Below are 23,551 nucleotides of genomic sequence, written 5' to 3' on the forward strand. Positions count from 1 at the left end.
GACCAGAGACTGCCTGTTGCAGGGATCCCACAACTAGGGGACTGTGGTTTACTAATAAATCATGAAGCTTTTACCTGATTGACGTCAAGATCAGAGATCATAAACTCACTTATTCTTCCTCTCTGTAGTTTGTTAGGATTTACATTGGTGATTTCCTGGACTTCACTCTCTTTCCATCTCAAGTTTTGTGTGGAAATTCTCCTTGAGATTAGTTTCCCATACCCTAAAACACATTATTATTGATGTTAAAGGTGCTATTTTCTTAGAAAGGAGGAGAAAGAGTTCTGTTATATACAGGCATTAGAAAGGGATAAGTCACTTTTGTGCAATGATGGAAGTGCAAATAAATTAAAGAAATTCTGGAAGCCTTGAAATAGCATATTATTATGCTATTAGCCAAAATTGAATGCAAAATAACAAGGCCTGGTGGAATGTACCTTGGAATCCTTAGATTCAAACAGATCTGGTGCAAATCCTAACTCTGCTTTCTGACCTACCAGTGAAATTCTGAGCAAGATAATTAACCTCTCTAGCCTCAATGTTCACATCTTTGAAATGGAAATCACCACTATATCTGTTCACTGTACTTTCCTGTTCAGTTCTTATTAGGAAACAAACAAACATGACAAGTTATATTCCAAATAAATAAAATAAAAGATAGAGTTATACTTTAAGAATATACAGTAATATACATGATAAAGAATAAATACATTAAATATATTATTTATAAATTGCACATAAATTCAGATACAGGTTATCTTTTAAATATTCTCGTATCTTTAGAAAAATGTTTTCCATTTATAAACATCAATTTAAAATAAATAACACTTACTTGGACTATGAAAATCGTATATATAAGCTCTCTATACATTTTAAATTTTGATGCCTGAGCAGAATTTCTTCTATGTGAATCAAAGAATATAACAATTTTGTCAAATCATTTATAATAATGGTAGCTGTGTTTAATAGAGTAAGTTAACAACAACAACAAAAAGAAGGCTAAGCAATTTTAAATTTGGAACCACTGTTGCTAAATTCGTGAATTCTCAGTATCTTGATGACACAGACACTAACTCAAGACCTTTATTTTCCCTCAGTTTTTATGTATTGTCTGGGAGAGGTTACTTTAATTTTGTCATCTCTAAATTGAGAACAAATTATCCACTACTTTATAGTGCTTTTTTAAGAATAAAAACATAGGAAAATGCTATGAAAAGTTTCCATAAATTAAAGATGTTATTAATAGTAGTAGAATAACAACTGCAAAGCCCAAAATATGTCCAAACAGCTCTCTGCCTATGTTCTGAAAATAGACACAAGCATAGTTGTATGCATATTCTTTTTTATTTTTCAAATTGCAGATTTGCTTAAGGCTCTCTTTATATATGATAATTTAGCATCACTCCTTTCATGGCCTATAATATTTCCTTTAATAAATATTAACATGGCTTGATTCTGTTGCAATATAGGAATCCTGTGGGAAAAAAGAGAACACACTGGGAGAAATTCTAATGTGTCTGCATTTATCATTCTCTATTTTTAAAAATTAGGATCTGAAGAAACATAGAATTGATTTACAAAAGATACTTTTTATTAAACGTAAGAGATGTATTTCTTAAAATTCACCGCAAAACTCAATTACAATCAAGATTGTGAGATGGAATATCAAAGAAGATCTTAAACATTATAGCACTTGCTCTTTGTCTTCTAAAAGAAGAGAGTAATTGAGTATTTTCCCATATATCTCTTCTCTGACCCCCACTCCAGTCCCTCCTCTGTTGTCTACTACCCTGTCACAACACACATGCACACACACTAAAGTACATTTTTCAAATATCACTAAATGTTTCTATAGAGGAATTTTTTGTGGGGGAGTGCATGGCCCAGGAAATGCTATAGAGGAATTTAAATAATATTTTTTTTATCCTCCAGAACTGGGCAACTATCGGTAGGGACTAAAATATGGAAATGATAAATTTCGCCTTTGAGTCCTGCAGTTAACTTGCATCTGTTGTGACTTCGTTTTTAATTCTACAAGAGGGGGAACTGGAATGTAGAATTGGAATGATAGCATCGCTTCTCACAGTAACAACCCACAGCAGCAGCATCAGTTAGTTACTCATGAACCAGAATTTCCCAGTGGCTAATCTACTATTTTGGATATAAAAATGTGGAGACCACAGTGATCTACCAATTCTAAACTCGGAGCCAAATAATTTGTGGAGTTAATGGGAACTTTTACAGCAGAGCTTAGGTGGGGAAAAAGATTTAAAAATTCTCATTATTGGAATGATAGTTTTGATGGTGGGATGAAGGGATAGTTGTAAGGCATGCAAGGCACGAGTCTATTTAACACTGTGTATGTGCATAATCCCCTTTCATCTTCATGGCAACTTTATGAGAGAGATAAAATATTCTTATTATGCAGATGAGGAAACCCTGGTTCACAGATGTTAAGTAATTAGTCCAAGACCACAGGTAATACATCTGATTCTAAAACCCAAGTTCTTTCCACTTTGCTACGCGCTGCTTCTAACCAGTTAGAATAGCCAGCATTTTTCAACACCTGCCAGGGACTATGCCGAACACTTCACATATATTATCTTATTTTCTACTTCTTATTGACGACCAGACTGAGGCTTAGAGAGACTGACTAACTTGCCCAAGATTGCCAACTAGTAAGTGGCAAATCAAGGTTTTACATCGAGGTCCACTTGTACCCTTGTGCTTAACTATTGTGCAATGTTGCTCTCCCCAGGTGCACTGAAAATATGTTAAATGGGAGTTCATAAAAGCAAATCTTGCAGAATCCTCATAGAATGTTCTTCTTTGTTTCTTTAATGCTTCTGTCGTCACAAAATCATTTTCTTTCTTTTCCATTCTATCTCCCAGTTCTGTATATACATCAATAACCCATGTCCTAACTTGCTTAAACTCAATCAATTTGACTTTAAAGACATCTAATATAGCCCAAAACTTGGTTTTATAAAAAAAAATTCTAGAGGAAAAACATTGTTTGAAAATTATTTTACTTGATGAAATCAAGAATGACATTCTCAATGACCCAAAGACATTCATCAATATACTATAACATTTTCAGAGACTATTTACCTTTGATATCACATGGTAATTCTTTCCTAGCAGTTCATTTAAATGATAAAAATAATTATATAATATCAGGATTATAAAATAAGAGTTCTTGTTTTATTTATTTAAAGCATCTTTGTGCTGTATACTAATAAGCTACTGTTTTTCCTTTATTCTGCAAAACTATATGGTTCAGTTGACCAATCTTCTTTCCATTTAGCCTCATAAATAATAGTGACTATTTTACTATGATAATGGAGGCATTTATTAATTAGAAAATTTATTTTAAAATTTGAAGTGAAAATAAATGATTGGCATGAAGTTAAGAGAAGATTATAATTCTGAAAGCACTGAATAAAATATTAAATTCACACCAGGTTAATTCTGAAATTCCCTGAGTCTATAGATATTACTCACTAAGCCATATAATGGCACCCCTGATGTCACTGAAACCAAAGCTGTAACATTTTGACTATGTAAACACCTTTCTGTTTCAAGATAATGTGGTAAGTTTCCACTTTGCCACTGCATTAATGTGAATATGGCCATTTAATTTTAGCTGGCAGAAGAACTCAAACGTGGAAATTAGGGATTGGGTCTACTCCAGCCTGAGTAAACTTCTTTGGCTCCTGGCTAACAGCAGTTCTTGGAGCCTCCTTGGCTCCAAAGGAGGCTGTTTTGCCAAATCAAGGAGGCTGTACTGCTCTGTTCTGCATCATTTTATCAGAAAAGTTAACTTTTAAAGCATGCTCTTTTCTTAGTTTGGTGTTAGTGGGACAGTAATTACTACTAATATAATTACTAATGTAATTACATTAGTAATCTAATCTTACATTAGATTACATTTTATACTGTAACATTACTAATGTAAATCTAATCTAATCTTACATTAGAATACTAATGTAAGAAAACTTGATGACTGGTGGAGCCTACCTTCTTAACATCTCTTTCCTTCATCCCCCTGCCTCAAACCCATTCTCTACAGAACTGGTCTAGAAGAATTTTCTAAAATTTGAGCTCAGCTTGTTTATTCATTTAAAGTCCTTCAGTTACCCCCAGAACTCCTTAACCTAGTACTCCAGCTCCTTATGGGACTAGTGCTACCTAAGTCACTTCCAATCACCCAGCCACTCTCGTCCTTCATGCCAACAATTCAGAATATTTGCAATGACTCAAATACATGAAGTATTTCATGCCTTTGTACCTATGCTGTTCCAGAACTTCCTTTACTCCTTTCATCCTTCTCTTATTGCCCTTTGCAACTCAGATTGCCTCCTTAAGGAAGCACTCCCTGTCCCCCAGTGGGATAAAGATGTTCCTTCTCTGGGATCTATCAGAGCATTGTGGCAGAAGTACCCACTTCCTGTAATCTCAGTGAGAGTAGAAATAATGTCTTATTGGGAATTAATATTTTTCTTTATCTACCACAGTGTTTGATACCTACAGGTACTTCAACAAATATTTATCAAATTAGTGAAAGATATTTTTAAATTTTATGGCCAATTAACTGGTTATCATAGCATGTAGATGAGGGTGATATATTCACCAACAGGCAGTGGGATTTACATTTTTATACTGTATCCAGTTAGTTCTCCCCACACCCCCAACCCCATCCTCTTCTTGTCCCCAGACAAGTAGTGAGATTAGCTAGGCAGAACAAAAATGTAGTCCTTGAGTTCTGAGATACAGCCTTTGTCTGAAAAGACACAGCTGTCTCCTAGTAGAATCAAATCCAAGATCTTGCCCTCATTTTAAAGTATTACAGAATCAACTCTGCCCTCACTTAGACCTACTAGCCTTACTTATGGCTTCTTTTCTAATCCTTCCTTCTTCCTAAAGCTACCCTCTAGACCAATGGAGATGGACATTTTTAGGGCTACAGAAGTTCACATGGGCAGAAGCCCACCAAATTTTGCACCCAGCTTTAGGAGGATCACAGATTCTGTGCCGATTCACTGACCCTGAATTAAGATATTCTGCTCTCAGTCCTCTCTGGACACGCCCCTCAGTCATTGCCTGTATCCCAAAATGGGATGTGAGTCCTCCAAACTCCTGGAATTGTGATCTAAACCATAGCCTTTAGTCTCTCTCTTTCTTTTTTTAACCCTACCTACCCAGGAACAAGCACACAATGTGCACTCAGTATTAGTTAAGTGCATGAAGTTCTCTGCAAGCTGTCTTCTGCCCTCACCATTCCATAGCAACTGCCTTCAGAAAGGTAATCAATGATCCTCCCAGGTCATCTTTGGTAGCAGAACAGAACTCTACCAAACGAAGTTGCTTCAAGGGATTGTGTCCTGATCCTTGAAATTATCTGTCTTCTTGTTAGCATTGGGCTCATCATCTTGCTGATGACCCTTCTCAGCTCTCTTTGCTGGCACCTCTTTCTTCTCCACTGTGCCTGAACTCTTTCCTTTGCTACTTTCCTACTAAACCTAGACTTGGAATTCTATCTGCATATAAAAATCCAAAATCTAATATTTCCAATCCTAAACCATAAACTTCCATCTCATTCTCTTCTCACGTGGTTTCCAGATACCTCAAATTCTGTATGTCAAGAACAAAATTCATTATTCCACCCAACCAGCTCACCCTCCATACTTTCCTATTCTGATTAACATCTAATCCATCCAGTGTTGTCAAAGCCTCGTTGAAATCTTACTTAGATTTGCCATTTCTATTTCCATTACCTACACCCTATGCCTAAGTTACTACAGCATCCTCCTAAAACGAACAAAACAATATACTTCAATATTTACTGTAAAACAAACACTAATATAAGCACTTTGTATACTTTATGTAGCTTAAGTTTTATACCCCATGAGTTTGTATCACTCTGTGTCCACTTCACAACATGAAAAATACTGAGGTTTTGTCTCTCTAGATATTAAATTACTTACTCAGGCCACATTGTAATTAGTAGTGTTATCATGTCAATCCAGAATGTCTGATGCCAGAGCCCACTAAGCCATACTTCCCCTTCCAGGGTCTTCCAATTCTTCTTTCTTTTCTTATTCCAATGTATCCCATGCACAACTGCTGCCAGAAAAATATTCTTTTAAAGGACTGCCATTTTATTAGTCTCCTGCTCAGAAATGAAGGAGATTTATTGAACATGTATGTATGAGCTTTAACTGAACACCTAACTTTTAAAACACCTAACGGAACACTTTTTAGACTTCTCAACTTGCTCAGAGTCCCTTCTCTAGGATATTTATCTCAGCTTCATCATCAACTATGAGCGCAGATGGTTCCTTTGATTTTGTATCATTTTTGTCTTCAAAGGGGAGTTTCTACTATCACCAGCCCTAATTCTGTAGCCCTCAGCATTCAGGCCAGCCTCCTGTCTCTCCCATTAAAAGAGAAGATCCAGACACTGTAAGTCCAGAGTAGTTTCTATTGCTTTTCAAATTCAGACTCTTCCAAAACACTTCACAGCCTTTTCATCCTAGTTATTCCTATTGCCCATTGAATCCTAACACCAACCCAACTGGACAGTCTGTTTTCTTTCATTCTACCTGGTAAAGTCTAGTTTCCATTCTCTACTCATTTCCTTATGCCATCCCTCACCTAGGAATGCCTTCATTATTGTGCCTTTCCAAACTGGGCCAATTTTAAAGCCCCATCACAAATTCTAATTCTTCTATAATTTTCCTCCCTCTTCTTTCGCATAACTGTTGGACATATAGTCTGTGCCATAGTGCTTATATATCACTATGGTTATATAGTAACATATTGTTTTATATCTACATAACTATGAGGGCACGCCAAAGTGGTACTTTCAACAACCAGGAGAGTGTCTTCCCCTTAAACAAATTCTAGTCTCTCATAAATCAGAAGCAATTGTAATTCTCTAAGTGACATTGTCCATCTTGAAAATAAATTTAAGATACTCAATCCCCACCTGATACCTCTTTATAACATACTATTATATATGACTCGTGTATTAGCGTTGTTTGCCCAACAAAACCATAAAACCATAAATTCCTAGAGAGCAATTCAAATGTTGATTCTCCTGATGTGTTTATATGGGATCAAAACAAGTGATTTTAATATCAGAAAATGATTTCCTTCATTATGGTCACATAAAATAAGCATGGGTTTTCCCAACCCTTTCAAAGTATATTACTAAATTTTTTTGTGTTCACAGCACATTTTAAACACCGGAATTTAGAAGACACTTCAAAAGGATTAAAAATATTGAACAATAAGGAGAAAGTCAACAGTAGCTAAGGTGCAAGCACTTCTATATCACGTCTCACAATGACTTGAAAGAAATCATTCATGGTTACCATAGTAGTTGCTGGGTCACTCTTCAACACTGTGTTGCTATTTGAGCAGAACTGTTTACTTTCCTGACCTCACTTACTTATATTGTCATAATGCAAAATTCCAACTTGTTCTGGTAAACACTTTGGCACTAACTGTATTCTAACACAAAGCCTTTTGCTTCCTGCCTCATGTTGAAACCCGTTTTCCACCAGTAAAGCTCTATGCACAAAGCTCAACATTCTGTCTGACAGATATCACTGTGGTAGGATAACCACGATTGTTGCAAAAATTAAGTTAACAGGCTGATCGAATTTGAAGGCACACCCACGAATATTCAGATGCATCAGGATTGAGAATTGGGGTTCAAACACAATGTGACTTCAAGGTCATTATATTAAAAGGGATACTGAAAAGTGTGACTTGAGGAATCATTTATTAGAGGATAATGAATTTATGTAAACAAAGTATTTTTCTATCCTACAGTGACCAAAAATGAAGAAGTAAAAATAATTATGGTGAAACACTGCAGAATAGGTTTAGATGAAAAATATGAAGTAACAAAAAAGTGGTCTTTGAACGATCTACAGATGATTGATGGAAAAGAAGCAGATACTGTAAGTGTTATGTTTTTATAAGCGAGATGTAGAATCAATATGCTGAAGATCTTTATGTTCAATATCTTACTTCATATATTCTTGGCATGTACTGAGTGTTAAGATGACATTAAATTGTTCTTAAGTGGTACAGGATGATCTCCTGGTATTTTTGTTCCATTTTTATGAGTTTAAATTTGTATTTTGTCTATTAAATTTAAAAGCATCTTTCCCAAGGGCCTCTTAACAGGTTCAACATAATCTACCAGTCAATCTTGAAACTTTAGAAACCATTTTTTTTCAAATATATGATGCTTCTAACACCACTTTCTCTCCATCCCAACATCCTCCATAAGTTTTAGGAATTCTTTCTCTCATCTTCATACCTCACTGTCAGGCAACCCACTTTATCCTCCAGATAGGTCATTTAATTTTGGAAATCCAACTATCTTAGAATTGAAAGAAAACACTTAGCCACTTGAAAATTGGTTTTCCCAGTCTATGCTTGAATTCTTCTATTGATGGAGGCTCGTTACTGCATAAGGAAATCCATTGTATTTCTGAATTGCCAAACTTTATTTTTAAATATTCCCATTATGGTGAATCAAACCTGCTTCACTAAACTATCCACTGATCAGTCCTTGCTTTGCCATGTGGATAACCCAGAACAAATCCAATCCTCCTTTTACATAGCAGCTTTACCAGTCTTCGAACAATTATAATGTTCCCTCAAGTTTTCTTATTTTCTAGGCTAATAATAATACCTATGTTATTTTTTTAAATACTTTTCATATGAAGATCAAATAAGATAATACACTGACAGAACTATATAAACACTAAGGAGGGGTAGTGTTGTTGGTTTTCCCATAATGTTGCTTCTACACCCTTCACTAGGCTGCTTTCTCAGAATGGTTCAGTTTCTCGAGAATTAAATACAGTTCTTTATAAGTAGTGGGACTCGTTTGTATTTCCTGTGATCTAGAGTCCCTATTTCCTTTAAAGACTTAGCTGAAACCTCAACTCTTTCGTGCATGAATTGCCATTTAATCTGAAATGTTATCGTCTCTACTTATATAGGATTAAATCTGAGTAAAGGTCCTTGGTGATTTGACCTCTTTGTCTCTAATTATTGTCCCTTGAACTTTATACATTCACAGTGCTTAACTACTTCCTAACTCTTCAGGCTTAGAATGCCCAATTTATCATCCTCGACCCCATTCTTGGGTTTCTTATTGAGGAAAGTCCCATTAATGACTCTGTATTCTATATTGCAGATGTAAATTTGTTACAACCATGATCCTAATAACTGCAGTTTTTGTCTTGCTCTGCCTCCGCTCTGGATGAAAAGTTTTCTTGAAAACTAGGTCATGACTTTTCATATTTTACTGTAGCTTTCTGCCTGGCAGATAATAGTCACTTCCTAAATATTGTTATTGTGGTTGTTGTTGCATGAATTAGAAATTAAGCTCATTTATTCTTAATCCAACTAAATGCCACATTGTTAGTTTGGCCTGTTGTTCTAACCTATCAAATTTTCTAACATCCTGGTTTTTAAATATTTACTATAGTATGATACAGATTTAATGAGTATGATATTTAATGAGCATCCAAGTCAGTGATTAAAAGTGATGAAGCAAGCAGGCATCAGTACATACCTCTAGGTAATGACAGGTTTCCATTATTCATCCTACTACCTGCTACTACTCCACCTTAATAAACTCTTACCGAGTGCCAGGGACCATATAGTCATCACAAAACCCATGAATTAGATTCTATTATTACTCTCACTTTTTCTGGGGGTAGAGGGGGTAGCTGGGAGTGCACGGGCCGGAATCAAACCCAGGTCTCCTGCGTGGCAGGCAAGCATTGAACCACTTGTGTACCCTATTGCTTCCATTTAAAAGATGAGGAAAATGAGACTTCAAGATATTAACTGGCTTGTCTAAGGTCACAAAGCTATTAACTGGTGAGCCAGACTTTACCCAAACTCTACTAATCTGCCTTAATTGGACTTATAGCTTAACACCTTTATAAATCATTCATTTATTCATTTGTTGAGGACATATGATATTTCAGTCCTGCTAGGCTGTAAAGATACAGAGGAGAATTAGACAAACATAAACACTCAATTCTGACAGAAAAAACAAATTATATAGCATGAATATCTAAATTCTGCCCCTAAGGCCTTTGCTGGATTCAACATATGCCATCTGCTATCACCTTGACTTATCCCCTAATAAGCCTATTTTTTAAATTTGGGGGGTTTGGCATGATTTCTTGAGGAATGCACACTGGCTTTCATTGCTAAGTACTCATGTAACATTTTTCTGACAATACATTCTTTCTAAATATTCAACACTTAGAAAATGGGTAAATATGTTATTGCATATCCACGTGATGAAGCATTATGCAGCTATTACTGCATCATGCTATACTGTATCATACTATAGTAAATATTTAAAAACCAGGATGTTAGAAAATTATGTTTCCAAAAGAATACTACATAAGTTTTCCAAAAAGCAGCCAAATACAAATACTATCCTGATTTTATACATTTAGTCTATAATATCACTGAAAACTGAAATCTAGATCTCAACTTCTAGTACAAAAAAATACATATAGGTACATGTGTGTGTGTATGTACCTGCATATACAAATATAGCACCTTAGAAATAATCACCTGTATGATGGGATCACAAACCTTTAAAATTATTTTTTCTTTATGCTTTCCTGTGTTTATCAAATGCCTATTCTGCCTTGAATTCTACCAAAAATCAATGTCAAGTTCACTAATCTGCAGTTTCAAGAATTTACTATCCCCACCTCTTTCATTCTTGGCTTTTAATTCCATCCTAATGTTGATTTTTCCCTTTCAAAGGGAATTTGACGACAGTTCTCTTTGATAGTGAACCAGACACAAAAGAGAAGTTGAGCGTTTCTATTTTTCTCATCACTTAAGAGCTAAAATACTGAATTTTCTGAAGAAAAATAATAATATCCAAACAGTAGTTCTTTTGAAGATCTCTTTTCTATGGATGAAGTAAAAAATATCCTGTTTGTTCTGGGAATTTCCATTTCTTCTCTGTCTTGGAATTGAATCCTCGGGAGTCAGCATTTATTATATTTTTCTCAATAGCAGTGATGCAGGTTTAAAGAGAGCAATTTCGAGCCAGGAAGTTGTCAACTTTAAAACGGAATGGAATTGAAATTGAAGTCAATTTATAAAGCAGAAATCAAAACGACTGGGGATTTAGAGATGAAATGGTACCACTGAAGACAGGATGATCAAGCAAAAAAAAAAAGCAGTTGAACCAATTGTGCTCTTGGTTCTTGAACTGGCTCTGCCAATGATGACCATGTGTGGCCTGGATGGTCCGGAAACTATTATCTCAACTATAAATAAGTGATTGCTAAATGATCTGTGAAACCCCTTTTAGCTATAGGATTTCAGAAGGAAGGAGGGAAGGAGAGAGGAAAGGAGGGTGGGAGGGACAGGGAAGAAAGAAAGGGAAAAAGGGAGAGAGGGAGGGAGAGAGGGAGGAAAGAAGAGAAGAGGAATTGTTCAGGCTTCAATATATTAAGCTAAAAGAAAAGATTAATCCTCTCCAAGTATTTCAAAGGCATGAAGGATATTTTCTACATGATGAGGAGCAAATGTTTGGGAAAGAAAGCTACATAAAGAGCATCTGGTGATGGAATGGATATATGGTTTCCTTTTATTGAGATTCTCTGCAGGATTTTCTTTCATGTTGCAATTTTATCAGTGGAAAAAAAAACTTGTGAGGTGTGACTGGGAGCACTGCATTTAAAATCACATCACCCTTGTGCATTCTTTTAAAAGAATTGCTTTGATTTTTAAATTTTTAATGGACTAAAGCAAGGTGACATTAGCATCTGTATCACAACCTTTGGAGACAGATTTGAGAAAGGGAGCTATTATTTATTAAGCTCCTTATTAAGCAGTTTATGTGACTAATCTCATATTTATTTAACTAAAGGGGGAGAAAAGTGAGGATCAAATCAGGTATTTTCCCCAACATTAGATGAGAGGATCAAAGAGATTGACTAACTTCAGAATCCATGCTAGTTTCCTACCTGCTGCAAGAATTTTTTTATTTAAAAGAGAAATCGCAAGTATATGTATTGTTTATATATAATGTTTACACAATACATATTAACAAAGTTTTAATACTCTGATTTTGTTTGGTCCCTCTCTGCCTCTTTATCATTTAGGGCAACTTTCAATCCACTTCTCTTTTCATGAGGTTACTTCAGATCAGTTCAACACACATTTGTTAAGAATTTAGTAATTGCCATGGAGAAGCACTAGAGTTGTAAAGATAAATAATGCAAAATCTCTGCCCTCAAGAAGAATTAGAAGTTGGGCAGATAATGAGGGTGAAAGCATTTTGTAAACCGAAAAGCAATTTATAAATGTAAAGGCATTGTTTTTAATGCTATTAATAATGGTAGCAATTATGATTCTTTTAACATGTAGGGATAGATCAGGTTTGAGGCTTTTTTTTTCGTGAAACATCCCCTTTAGAAATGTAGCAAGAACCTTGAATAATCCAGTAAGAGGCAATCATTAGTAATTTGTCAGTTTCAGTCAAATGGTTTAATGGTAATTTCTTACTATTTAATTCAAAGTCAGCAAGAGGATGATCTGTCCTATGCAAAGGGCTAATTAGCCGTCCTGTATTTCCCCATCTACCTTTGGAATAGCACAGGAAATCAACCTTCAGCTAGAGAAGGGGAGAAACCTTTTCTCCCCTACTGGAATCTGAAAGTAGGTTTATTCACTTTTTCTATCTCTATTCATCCTCTCAAGTTCACTGCATTGGGAGGACTTGGTGAATCCAAGGCATGATTCACCCGGACAATTGAAAAGACACAGAAGCTTCAAAAATAATCTTTCTTCTTGTTGTTTTTTCAGAGGCAAAAATAACCTTTCTTCTTGTTGTTTTTTCAGAGGCAATTGTATTTGAAGAAGGTAGCTTTGGAAAGCTCATTTGTAGATTTTAGAAATATGCTTGATACTGATACTTTGCAATCAATAAGCATATACAAGAGAATATGAGTGGGTCTACGAAATCTAGCTACTTCCTTTGCTCTAAACTAAATCATGTTTCTCTTTCTCTCCCAGGACAATCCATTTTTTGATCTGCACTTCAAGAAAGTGTACAGTTTGGAAGCATATAGCTGTGCTTCTAAATATGCCTTTGCTCGAACTGTGAATAAGCTGAATCGTGCATATCTTAAGAAGGACTTACAGATTGTGAACTTTGACTCTACTTACATTAATGATGATTGCGTTTGGTCTTCCAACAACAAGGATTGCTTGGTCCTTATGAGAATATGCTTTTATGCGTTCAATCTTGTGTGCTTGTCCCTGTGTCCCCTGCCACTTTGAAGATGCATGCCGTGTTCCTTCATCGAGTTTCCTATGAAAATATTTCTTCAAATAAACACTCATAGTTATGGTTTTGCTTTTTCCCTTCATCAGTCACAATTATTTATATGAAAATAAAGTGGTGCTTTGCGAATAGCAGTGAAATGTTATTAATGCAATCATTTGGCATTTTGGACTTTATTCCTATGGATTTATTAAAAAGTACCTTAAGTTTATTAGAAGAAAACATGGGTGATTTATTTATAAACTAGGATTGGGTAAAACTTTCCTAGTTACGAATCAAAATCCAGAAACAATAGAAGATAAAAATGATAAATTTGACTACACAAAGATAAAAAGCCTTTACATGAAAACAGTAAGTAGAAAACTGGAAAAAATTTTCAACTTATATAGCAAAATGCTACTACCTTCAGACATAATGTGCTCTTACAATTGAGTTGGGGGTGGGGAGACCAACAACTCAATTTGCTGAAATACTGGCAAAATATATTAATTTAAAAAATAGATGAGGAATATCTCTTTGGTGTGCTCTGCAGAAAAGAAAACTGTTAAGCAATAAAAGCCAGAGAACAATGTTAAAGTATGCTACCTTTTTTGTAAGAAAGAGAGGAAATATTTCAAATTTTTCAAAAAGAAATAATAGAAAAATAAAGCAAAATTGAATGGTTGCTGTAGGAGGAGATAAAGAACAGTGGAGATACTCAGAATAGAAATGAGTATGAATATTCCTTGTTTAGAATATTTGCTCTAGTATCATGTAAATGGTTTCAATAACTATGATTAAAACATTACATCAAAAAGGGAAAAAAATCTCTACAAATTGAAAACAGAAACAAATGAACCCAATTGCATACCAAGTTAGGGCCATAACCATGTAAAGAGCATAATTATTTCAAATGACTGTAATGCATAGCATATTGATTGTTTATTTGTAGTGGGATATGTCATCTAAGGCAAAAGGTAACTGGAAAGAAGTCTAAAACCACATTCAGAATTATTTTTGTTACTAGTGCTATTGGCAGTGTTATTCTGAAACTATTACAGAACTATCATAAGACAAAGCATATGCCATTGTGTTAACACCATTTGGAATCAAGATGCTAAGTGGAAGAGAATATACAAGAATAAAGAAAAGCAGCTAAAACTCTGTAATACTAAATTTGAACTGCAACTATTAGTATAAACTCATTGGTATAGATTCTTCTTTTAACCAAAAAAAGCATCCATTTCCTAGATTTGTCTGTCCACTGAGGCTCTGAAGCAAAACCATTCTAAAGCAATGAGCATCCTTAGCATACAGATAGGGTCTCAAAATACCATTTCCCACTGAAAGGAATGAAGATTGCTTGAAGAAATGAGTGGGTCTAGGTCCGGGGCAGAAAATGTTCAAGAAGAACACAGGGCACGTTATGTGCCAGGAAGCAAGAAAGCTATCAAAGTTTGTTGGGGGACCTGGAAGCCAACTTGAAGTAGCCCCCACTGGCCTAAAATGTGATAATTTGAGCATTACAGAGAAAAAAATGACCATATTAGAATTAAGCATATCAAACATATGTAAGTTCATGTATTTCATAATAATACTAAAAAAAAAATCTCATTTGTCACCATTTGGACCAACTGAAAATTGATAATAAAGGAATGAATCAAGTATTTATCTATCTTTCATGTATGGACTGTATTTCAGGTAACATGATGGGGGAAGGTTTTAAAGACAAAGTCTAGCTAAAAAATACAGTAGGAATGGTAGAACTAGAAAATTACTATTTTGCAATCCCTAGTGAAATAATAGATTTAGGGAATAGTTATGAATGAATGCTAAAACCGTTAGGTGAAAAAGTATGAGGAACTTTATAATGCAGACACCAGGCTTGCATTATCTAAACACAATGATCAATTTTAGTATCACTTAAAAGTGGACCCACCAGCATTATGCTCTCATGATATGGGACAGTAAGAAGAACTCTACATCCCCAATGGAGAGTTCTTACCTAAAAATTGAACCTGAACCTAATCAAACTTTGGGGTCTAGCTTTTGGTTTTAGCAAAATGATACCCTGAAGAAACAATCAACCAAATACAAAATGTGTGAAATTCTATAGGACCAAAGACTCTATTTTTTTAACAAACCAATAATATGGGGGGAAAACAATGAGGGGAAGATCACTATTTGTGGATTAAAAAAACTTAAGAAATACAACAACCAAACACAACATGTGGACCTTGTTTAGACCTTGGTTCGAACATATCAAGTATAAAAAGTTTTGAGCTCAGCAGGCAGAATTCTTGCCTGCCATGCTGCAGGCCCAGGTTCGATTCCTGGAGCCTACCAATGCAAAAAAAAAAAAAGAAAAAGTTTTGAGACTGTCAAAGAAATTCACATTTAAAGGGTATTAAATAAAAGGAATTATGGCTACTTGTGTTAAGTGGGATAATAGCATGGTGGATATGTTTTTTAAAAAGTCCTTAAAAATTAGATAAGGTAGTTAAATAGTTGCTGGTGAGATGGCATGAGGTATTGTTTTAAAATACCCTATGAAGAAAAAAAGAGGGGGGAGTTAAAAATAGGATTGGCAAAATATTAATCATTGTTGAAATTGGGTGGCAAATTCATAGCTTATTATACCAGTCTCTCTACTTTATTATGTGTTTGAAATTTGTAAAGCAAATGTAAGCCCTGTAACTTATTTGGTAACGTAATTGTATCATTACCAAATAAGTAATGATAGTACTGGATAATAACCCAAAGAACAAAATAAATATCCTTGAGTTCATATTGACAAAAATAAATAATTCAATAAATAAATAGATAAGGGAGAAGGAGCAATTATTCCTTACAGTAAAATTACAAATAATAAATGTGGAAGGAATGAAGAAAACTAACAGATGTAGAAAAAATGAGGGAAATAGAAAATCACTATTGAAATATCCCAGTAATAATTCTGCGGACAAGATAAGGAATGAATATTAAAATTAGTGGGTAAAAGTTTAAGGAGAAACAAGATATTTGCATAGCCTCAAAGTGTCTCCCCTAAATGTGTTTTGACTAAAAAAGGGGAAAATAGTAAATTTATACTAGTAGCCACATGGAAGACACTACTTTAACCAGGGGTTAAGGTTGACATCATCAGGAATGGAAATATCAGTGTTGTGCATCCCTGATATAATGGGTTGAGAAGGTCTCATCAACTCTGTGGTATAATTTCCCCGAATCCATATCCTTAGAATAACCATGAGGAAACATCGGAAAAATCCAAATTGAAAGTTGTTTTGGAAGTACCACTCTTTAAAAGCATCAGGGTCATGAAAGATAAAGAAAGAAGGAGGACCATCACAGAGGAGAGAAGGTTTAAGGATACAACAACTAAATGCAATGTGGGCTCCTGGAATAGAAAAAGGACATTGGTGGCAAAGCTGAATAAGGTCGGCAATTTAGTTAGTGGTATTGTACCAAGGTTAATTTCTTAGTTTTGATCATTTGGGGAAGCTGGGCTAGGGATAGGCAGAGCTCTCTGTAAGATCTTTGCAATTGCTCTGTAAGTTTAACTTATTTTTTCAGAATAAAAAGTTAAAAAAAAAAAAAAGACCAAGATGTGGAACGGAGATGCTTCTGGTAGAACTATCGCAATGGCTGCACACGGCAAACTCCAAGTTCAACTTAAACTTGTATTGGTTAACAATGGTGGTACTGGAAAAACTACATTTATAAAACATCATTTGATGGGTGAACCTGAGAAGTACGTAGCTACCTTGGGTGTTGAGGTCCATCGCTTTGTGTCCTATACCAGTAGAAGACCTATTAAATTCAATGTATGGGATACAGCTTGTCAGGAGAAATTTGTTGAACAGAGAGATGGCTATTACATCCAAGTCCAACGTACCACTAAAATGTTTGATATAATATCAAGAGTTACAAGAATTTGCCTAACTGGCATAGAAATCTGGTACAAGTGTGTGAAAACATCCCATTGTGTTGTGTAGCAACAAAGTGGGCACTAAGGACGAGAAAGTTAAGGCAAAAATCCATCATCTTCCACCAAAAGAAGTACCTTCAGTACTACGCATATCTTTCAAAAGTAACTATAGCTTTGAAAAGCCCTCCCTTTGGCTTACTATAAAATTGATTGGAGACACTAACTTGGAGTTTGTTCCCTGCCTGCTCTTGGCCCCACCAGAGCATCCAGCTTTGGCAGCACAGTATGAACACGACTTAGAGGTTGCTCAGACAACTGCTCTGCCAGAAGACATGCCAACCTGTGAGAAAATGAAGCTGAACCCAACGCCAGAAGTCTAGTTTTATAGGCAACTGCCCTGTGACATCTAGTGATGCAGCGTGTTTGCCACTTTATTACATAGCTAAGCAGAACATGTGCTTAGTCTGTGGGATGCTGAAGGAGTTGAATGGACTTTGGATTGAAGGTGACAGTTAAAAAAAAAAAGCGTTATTTTCTGGACCTGCATATTTCACTGTTTTGGAACGCAGCTGTCTCCTTTTTGAGTTTCAAATATAAGACTGCTACAGTCACATCACCGTATCCAGTTGTGACGTCTTGTTTGTTATCATTCCCATTCTTTTTCGTTTAGAATCAAAATAAAGTTGTATTTCAAATAATTTTTTTTAAAAAAATACCTATTCAATGAGATTTCCCATGGGGTTTCTAAAAGATAGAGGTCATGATTTGCAGACAGTATGAAACATGGAAGAAAGGAGTTTCTTGAGTCTCATTTTTTGAAATCAAGTATTGTAGTTATTTAGTTGTATAGCTGTGTTGAAAATTGTTCCTGTTGTTAAGAATTAACAAGGAGGGTAACAAGTAAAAGCACCTTTTTCTCAAAGCAGGCAGTCCAAATGATACGTTAGAAAGTCTTATGTATCATATGCCATGCCTTGCATTGCCCTCTCCAACTAATTAAAACCTATCCTCATGTGTTTGATTCTTGGGTATAAAGTTCAGATTGTGGTTAACAAAAGTAACCACTTCCTGTTTTAGAATGATATCTTTATAGAGAAAATAGAGATGGTATCTTATTCACCTGTGGATTATGCACAGGAGGCACTTGAGATATGTGTATGTATTTTTTTGGTACACAATCTTTAAAAGAAATCTGACTTTGGAGTACATATTGAAAACCTGATGACAGCGTTTTCTCTTCTGTTTCCTCTCTCTCCTCTTTGCCTTTTGTGTCCTTTTGTTCCCACTCTTTTTAAGTTTAATTCCTCTTCAAGCCAAAATGCTTTTACTTCTTTATACTCTTCCCTCCTATATGCTCTTCTTTCACTCCTCTTTTCTCTTAGGCACTAGAGAAATTTGAAACTTTTAGGGCCTATTGGAGCCAAGACCATCGGAGTCACCCATGAAGTCACATTTAAAGGAGAATTATTCCAATCATAGATATAAATAATTTAGAAGAGATATACAGATAAGCACAACAAATTCAGGCTACACAGATAAGTTCTGGGGTAGTGGAAAAATGTTCCCTCTTTCCTAAACCCTTACCTGTACTCTTGGAGAATATTAATGAGCCTTCTTGTTGAGCATCTGCTTGAGTCAACCCATTATTTTCACAATAATGCTGCATAACAACTAACCATAAAAATCCAAGTGACTTAAGAATGACATGCATTTAGTTTTTGCTTATGCGTCTGTAGGCTGACTGGAATATGGCTGATCTAGGCTGAGCTATGATGGGCCTCCAAGCTGCAGGATGAATCCAAGTTTGCTCTGCATCGCTCTTCCTCCTTGGACCAATAGCTACCAAAACTTACTCTTCTTATGATCAAAGAGAGGAACACAAAAGGGCGAGTCCAATTGTGCAAGCTCTTTTTAAGCTTCTGCTCAAATCATGTTCAGTAACAATCCATTGGTCAAAACAACTCATAGGGCAAGCCTATAGTCCAAGGGCAAGAAAGTATACTCCACACACCATGAAGTCATGGCAGGATGTAGATGTATAACAGGAACACAGGAGAAAATTAGAGATGGATAATTCAATCTAACAGATCCCTTATGTTTCTTCTCTTGCTCACCTATCTTTGTCAGAAGTCTGAGTCCCACCTGATTTTGTCTCCTCAAGAAGTTGGAGGTTGAAAGGATGACAGGTAGACAAAAGACATTCTCCCTGCTGGGCTGTGGAAAGCTCCCTCCGACAGAGTTATTCACGTTGTGTATAATATGCTACCTAAATTGTTTTTTTTTTTTTTTACTTTTGAAAAAGTAAAGCTTCATTCAAATTCATACCAAGCTATTGCATAGGCAAGTAAGTGGTGACCCTAGGGGTGACTGCGTCCAATGATCATCAGTTTTTATTACAAGATCCTTGAAGAATGTTAAAGCTAGTTCATGCCACATGGTACAGTGTCCTGCCCACAATAGATGTTTTATAAATATCAGTATTGCTTGAAATAAGTGGGATTTTATTTAGAAGACCAGATTATATTTTTGTAACAAAGAAATTTAAAATTTAAAGGTGTCTCTTTGGTTGATATTTGCCACACTTTCAATTTGCAAAAGATACACATTTTTTTGTCTTTAAGAAATAAGTCTATTTCTGCAAGCCCATTGGCTAAATTTTTCTAATGTAAAAAATATTATCTGTTATCTTTGAAGGTTAGCTATGGGAGAAACTTTAAAACTTTCAGTTCTTGAATGAATAACCAGGTCCTGATAAGAGGGAACTGATAGTCATTTGTTTCCACAACTGCTGAGAACAGTGTATTCATGATGTGAGAGAAGCCATTTTACTCTTATTAGAGTAAGTTGAACCAGGAAAATATGGTTTAACATAATTATTTCTTAGATATTGTAGGGATTCTTAAAGAGAAAATATTTGTTTATCTTAAACAATACTTAAAATCATCTAATCTTCAAAAATTCTATTATACAAAAATATTGCCAAAAATGTTAAGAATATAAACCTTCTGTGTTCTTAAATTTTTTCCCACTCTTAAATAAACAACCATATAAAAAAATAAGTTCCAATGCAAAGTAACATTGAAAGGAATATTAACCCAAGTAACTCTCCACTAAAGCAGATACTGGCAAGTCCCATTAATATTTCATATTCAATGAAACACGAAGTGAGTAGATATCCATAACTTTCAGAGACAAGTATTTAATTTTTAATCACACGGATGGAAATCTGTTCCAGATGAATGAGTTTACTAAACAAAACCTAACTTTTTGTCAATGACTGGGTCCAAATATCAGTTAAATATTTTGCATTGTTCTAATATTACCATTTTAAATTGGAAGACTTACTGCAGACCACTTTCGATTGAATTTCTCCTAACAAGGGTGCTTCTCTAATTCATGATTTGGCTATCCCTTTTTTGCTCACTACCAACTTAAAATATTTTGCCTAAAAGACTGAAGATTCTGTAGAAAAATAAGTATCAAGCTTATCACAGCAGCACCAGTTTTATATAGAATTATAAGACAACAACAGTCTTGGGGGCTCATTCATGCCTTTCTATGAAAGTTTTGAACCTGAAGGGCCTTCATTTATGCTAAAAAACAATTATGTATACTACATGTCACTAATTAATAATAGCAACTTCCCAGAAAGTTACTTACTAACTTTGGCTCAAATATTTGCTACATAATGTATGTGAAATATATTATCCCGTTGGATTTTTCCCCATTGAATATTTATCCTGAGAAATGGCAAACAATTTAATACATCTTTGGGATAAAAGAGGGGTATAATTTTAAGCCAGTTAGAGTATACAACATTTAACTCTGATTTTCAAAAATATATATATATATACTCAAGCCTGTGTGTTAGTTTATATTTACTTTGCTTTGTTTACACTTCTAGGGTGCAGGTCTAGGCTTGCAGTAGCAGTCATTCCTGTATTCCCCACGTGCAGAGGGGAGAAGACTCTGTGTCCTGTGTTGGACCCAAGCTCTTAATGAGGTCATACTGAGACTCTTTGACCTCTACTTAAAACGAAAATATACGTGTGCTGTATATGTATAATTGTATACACAATTCCCAGAAGAGATCCAGAATTAGGTGAGAGATGATCTCTGCATATCTGCGAGAATCCCCTGGAACCATTTAGGAAGCTCAACACTGTGCCTGTGTAATGACTCTTCCTTCTATCTAGAACACCCTTCTCCCAGACCCTCCAGTAGCTGCCTCTAGCTCATCATTGAGTTGGTAACCCAAATTTCAGGCACTTAGAGTATATTGCTTCCTTTCACACCCCACCCCCAACCCCAGTCACTATCCTTTTGCTCCATTTTATTTTCTTCATAGCACTCACTACAAACTGAAAATATTCATTTATTCACTAGTTTACTGGTTTATATTCAATCATCTCCCGCCCTAGCAGTAAGCACCATAAAAGATAGGAACGTTGTTTTGTTCACCACTGCATCATTTAGTACTTAGAACAGTGCCTTTTACATAGCAGACATAAGTCCTCAATCAATTTTTTGTTGAATGAATGAATATGAATAAAGTAGAGAGCTTAACTGGGAAAAGAAAAAAAGGAGAGAGAATGGGGAAGGAAGGAAGAGACATCACATTCTTCCACAGATTTAAGCAAATTCACCAGAAAGAGGGAGAAAAATGGAAGTCATACCCCACATCTTTCCTGAATATAGGCCCTGCCATATTATAAAAGATGGCAGAAATGTTAGTTCATAAACAGAAGTGCTCAAGTAATGTAACTTCATTTCTATCATTTCTGTATTTGGTTATTTTTTTGGCTCCCATTCCTCTGAGTGGTAAAATCTTAGTATCAGTCAATTCAGGATACCCATCTCATTTCTCTGAGAAAGCTATCAGGGACCAATATAGTGCCATGATACTGCAGAAAGAGCATCTGATCCTTGATGCTTTTTCCTAACCTTGATGCTCTCTCTAACCTCGCTGGCATCAGTCAGCTGTTCATGCAGTTTGCTTTTGCATCCTCCTTGCTCTGACCACAGTTCCCTTGAGGACCAGAGGTCTTGAAGCCACTCCCATGCAGTTCTGAGATGCTAGAGATGTCCTCTGCCGCAGCTACCTCATTTATCTGGGGCATGCAAGATATGGTGGAGACTGCCTCAAATAAATTTGCCTGAATTCACTTGGTCATTTCCACTCTATAACTCCAGCATACCGAGGGTATGGGGAATTTGGGGGTCTTGGGATCTCTCTGAGTTCCACCCAGGGATTAGGGCACAATACACTTCTCCTACTCACTCAGTGTGGATGCAGAGGCAAGGCTAGAATAGAGACCCCTTCTTAGGGACCCTCCAACATTGAAGATCTTCTCCCCCACCCCCTTCTTTTCCTCTCCTTAGTGTGAAGACTTACCTAGTATCAGAAGCAAGAAAAACCCAAATGAGACTAATGTTCCAGATCTATTGTTTATGCCCTAAGAACTCCAAAGCTTGGGATTTTGATTCTCAAAAGCTGCTTTCCATATGCTGTAACAACCTCTTGTAGTTAGAGTAAGGTGTCAACTTGGCCAGATGAAGGTGCCTAGTTCTATTGCTGTGGACATGAGCCAATGGCATGTGAACCTCATCTATTGCTGATTACATCTGCAGTTGGCTAGGGGGCATGCCTGCTGCAATGAATGATGTTTGATTTGATTGGCTGGTGCTTAAATGAGAGAGGGCAACATAGCACAGCCCAAGCAGCTCAGGCCTTTGGAGATGCAAAAAGGAATCACCCTGGGGAAAGTTGTTGGAACCCAGAGGCCTGGAGAGAAGGCCAGCAGAGATCACCCTGTGCCTTCCCATGTAAGAAAGAACCTCAGTTGAAAGTTAGCTGCCTTTCCTCTGAAGAACTACACATTAACTAAATAAATTCCCTTTTATTGAAAGCCAATCCATCTCTGGTGTGTTGCATTCTGGCAGCTAGCAAACTAGAACACAATCCTTCCCCCATCTAATGGACAACTGCATGTCTATTTTGAATGTTGGAAAGGTATAGGGTAAAAATAAAATGCTAGGATGAAAACCATATTGGTAAATACATCAAGATATCACCTCACTACTTATATATTAATACTCAAGAAGGGAGAACTAATTATCTACAAAAACAATAGCTCAGGAGAGTAGAATGTTCTAGTGGCTAAGAAGAAAGAAAAGAGAAAAAAATATTATAGTATCACTCCACAATATGTACATTGAATAAGGCAGATTATTGCATAAAAAAATTTTTTTTGAAGTACAATGTAATTTTGCAG

The 23,551-nt window shown here is 35.7% G+C and overlaps 1 protein-coding gene and 1 pseudogene across 5 annotated transcripts in view; both read left to right on the forward strand.

The window, feature by feature from the left end:
• Positions 1 to 13,452, forward strand: part of EXOC1L (exocyst complex component 1 like) — an 83,718-nt gene extending 70,266 nt beyond the window's left edge. For 2 of the 5 annotated variants that reach the window (XM_077137145.1, XM_077137141.1), the window contains 2 exons: positions 7,843 to 7,973; positions 13,099 to 13,452. In XM_077137145.1, the coding sequence (XP_076993260.1) occupies positions 7,872 to 7,973; positions 13,099 to 13,365 (369 nt within the window). In that variant the 5' untranslated portion in view covers positions 7,843 to 7,871 and the 3' untranslated portion in view covers positions 13,366 to 13,452. Of the gene's footprint in view, positions 1 to 5,208; positions 5,306 to 7,488; positions 7,745 to 7,842; positions 7,974 to 13,098 lie in introns of those variants that run through there. The other 3 variants (XM_077137142.1, XM_077137143.1, XM_077137144.1) reach the window with 3 other exon arrangements.
• Positions 13,453 to 16,989: 3,537 nt separating this feature from the next.
• LOC143663399 (GTP-binding nuclear protein Ran-like) lies at positions 16,990 to 17,656 on the forward strand (annotated as a pseudogene).
• The last annotated feature ends 5,895 nt before the right edge of the window (positions 17,657 to 23,551 follow it).

This window comes from Tamandua tetradactyla, chromosome 19, assembly GCF_023851605.1.
Source record: "Tamandua tetradactyla isolate mTamTet1 chromosome 19, mTamTet1.pri, whole genome shotgun sequence".
NCBI classification, from domain to species: Eukaryota; Metazoa; Chordata; class Mammalia; order Pilosa; family Myrmecophagidae; genus Tamandua; species Tamandua tetradactyla.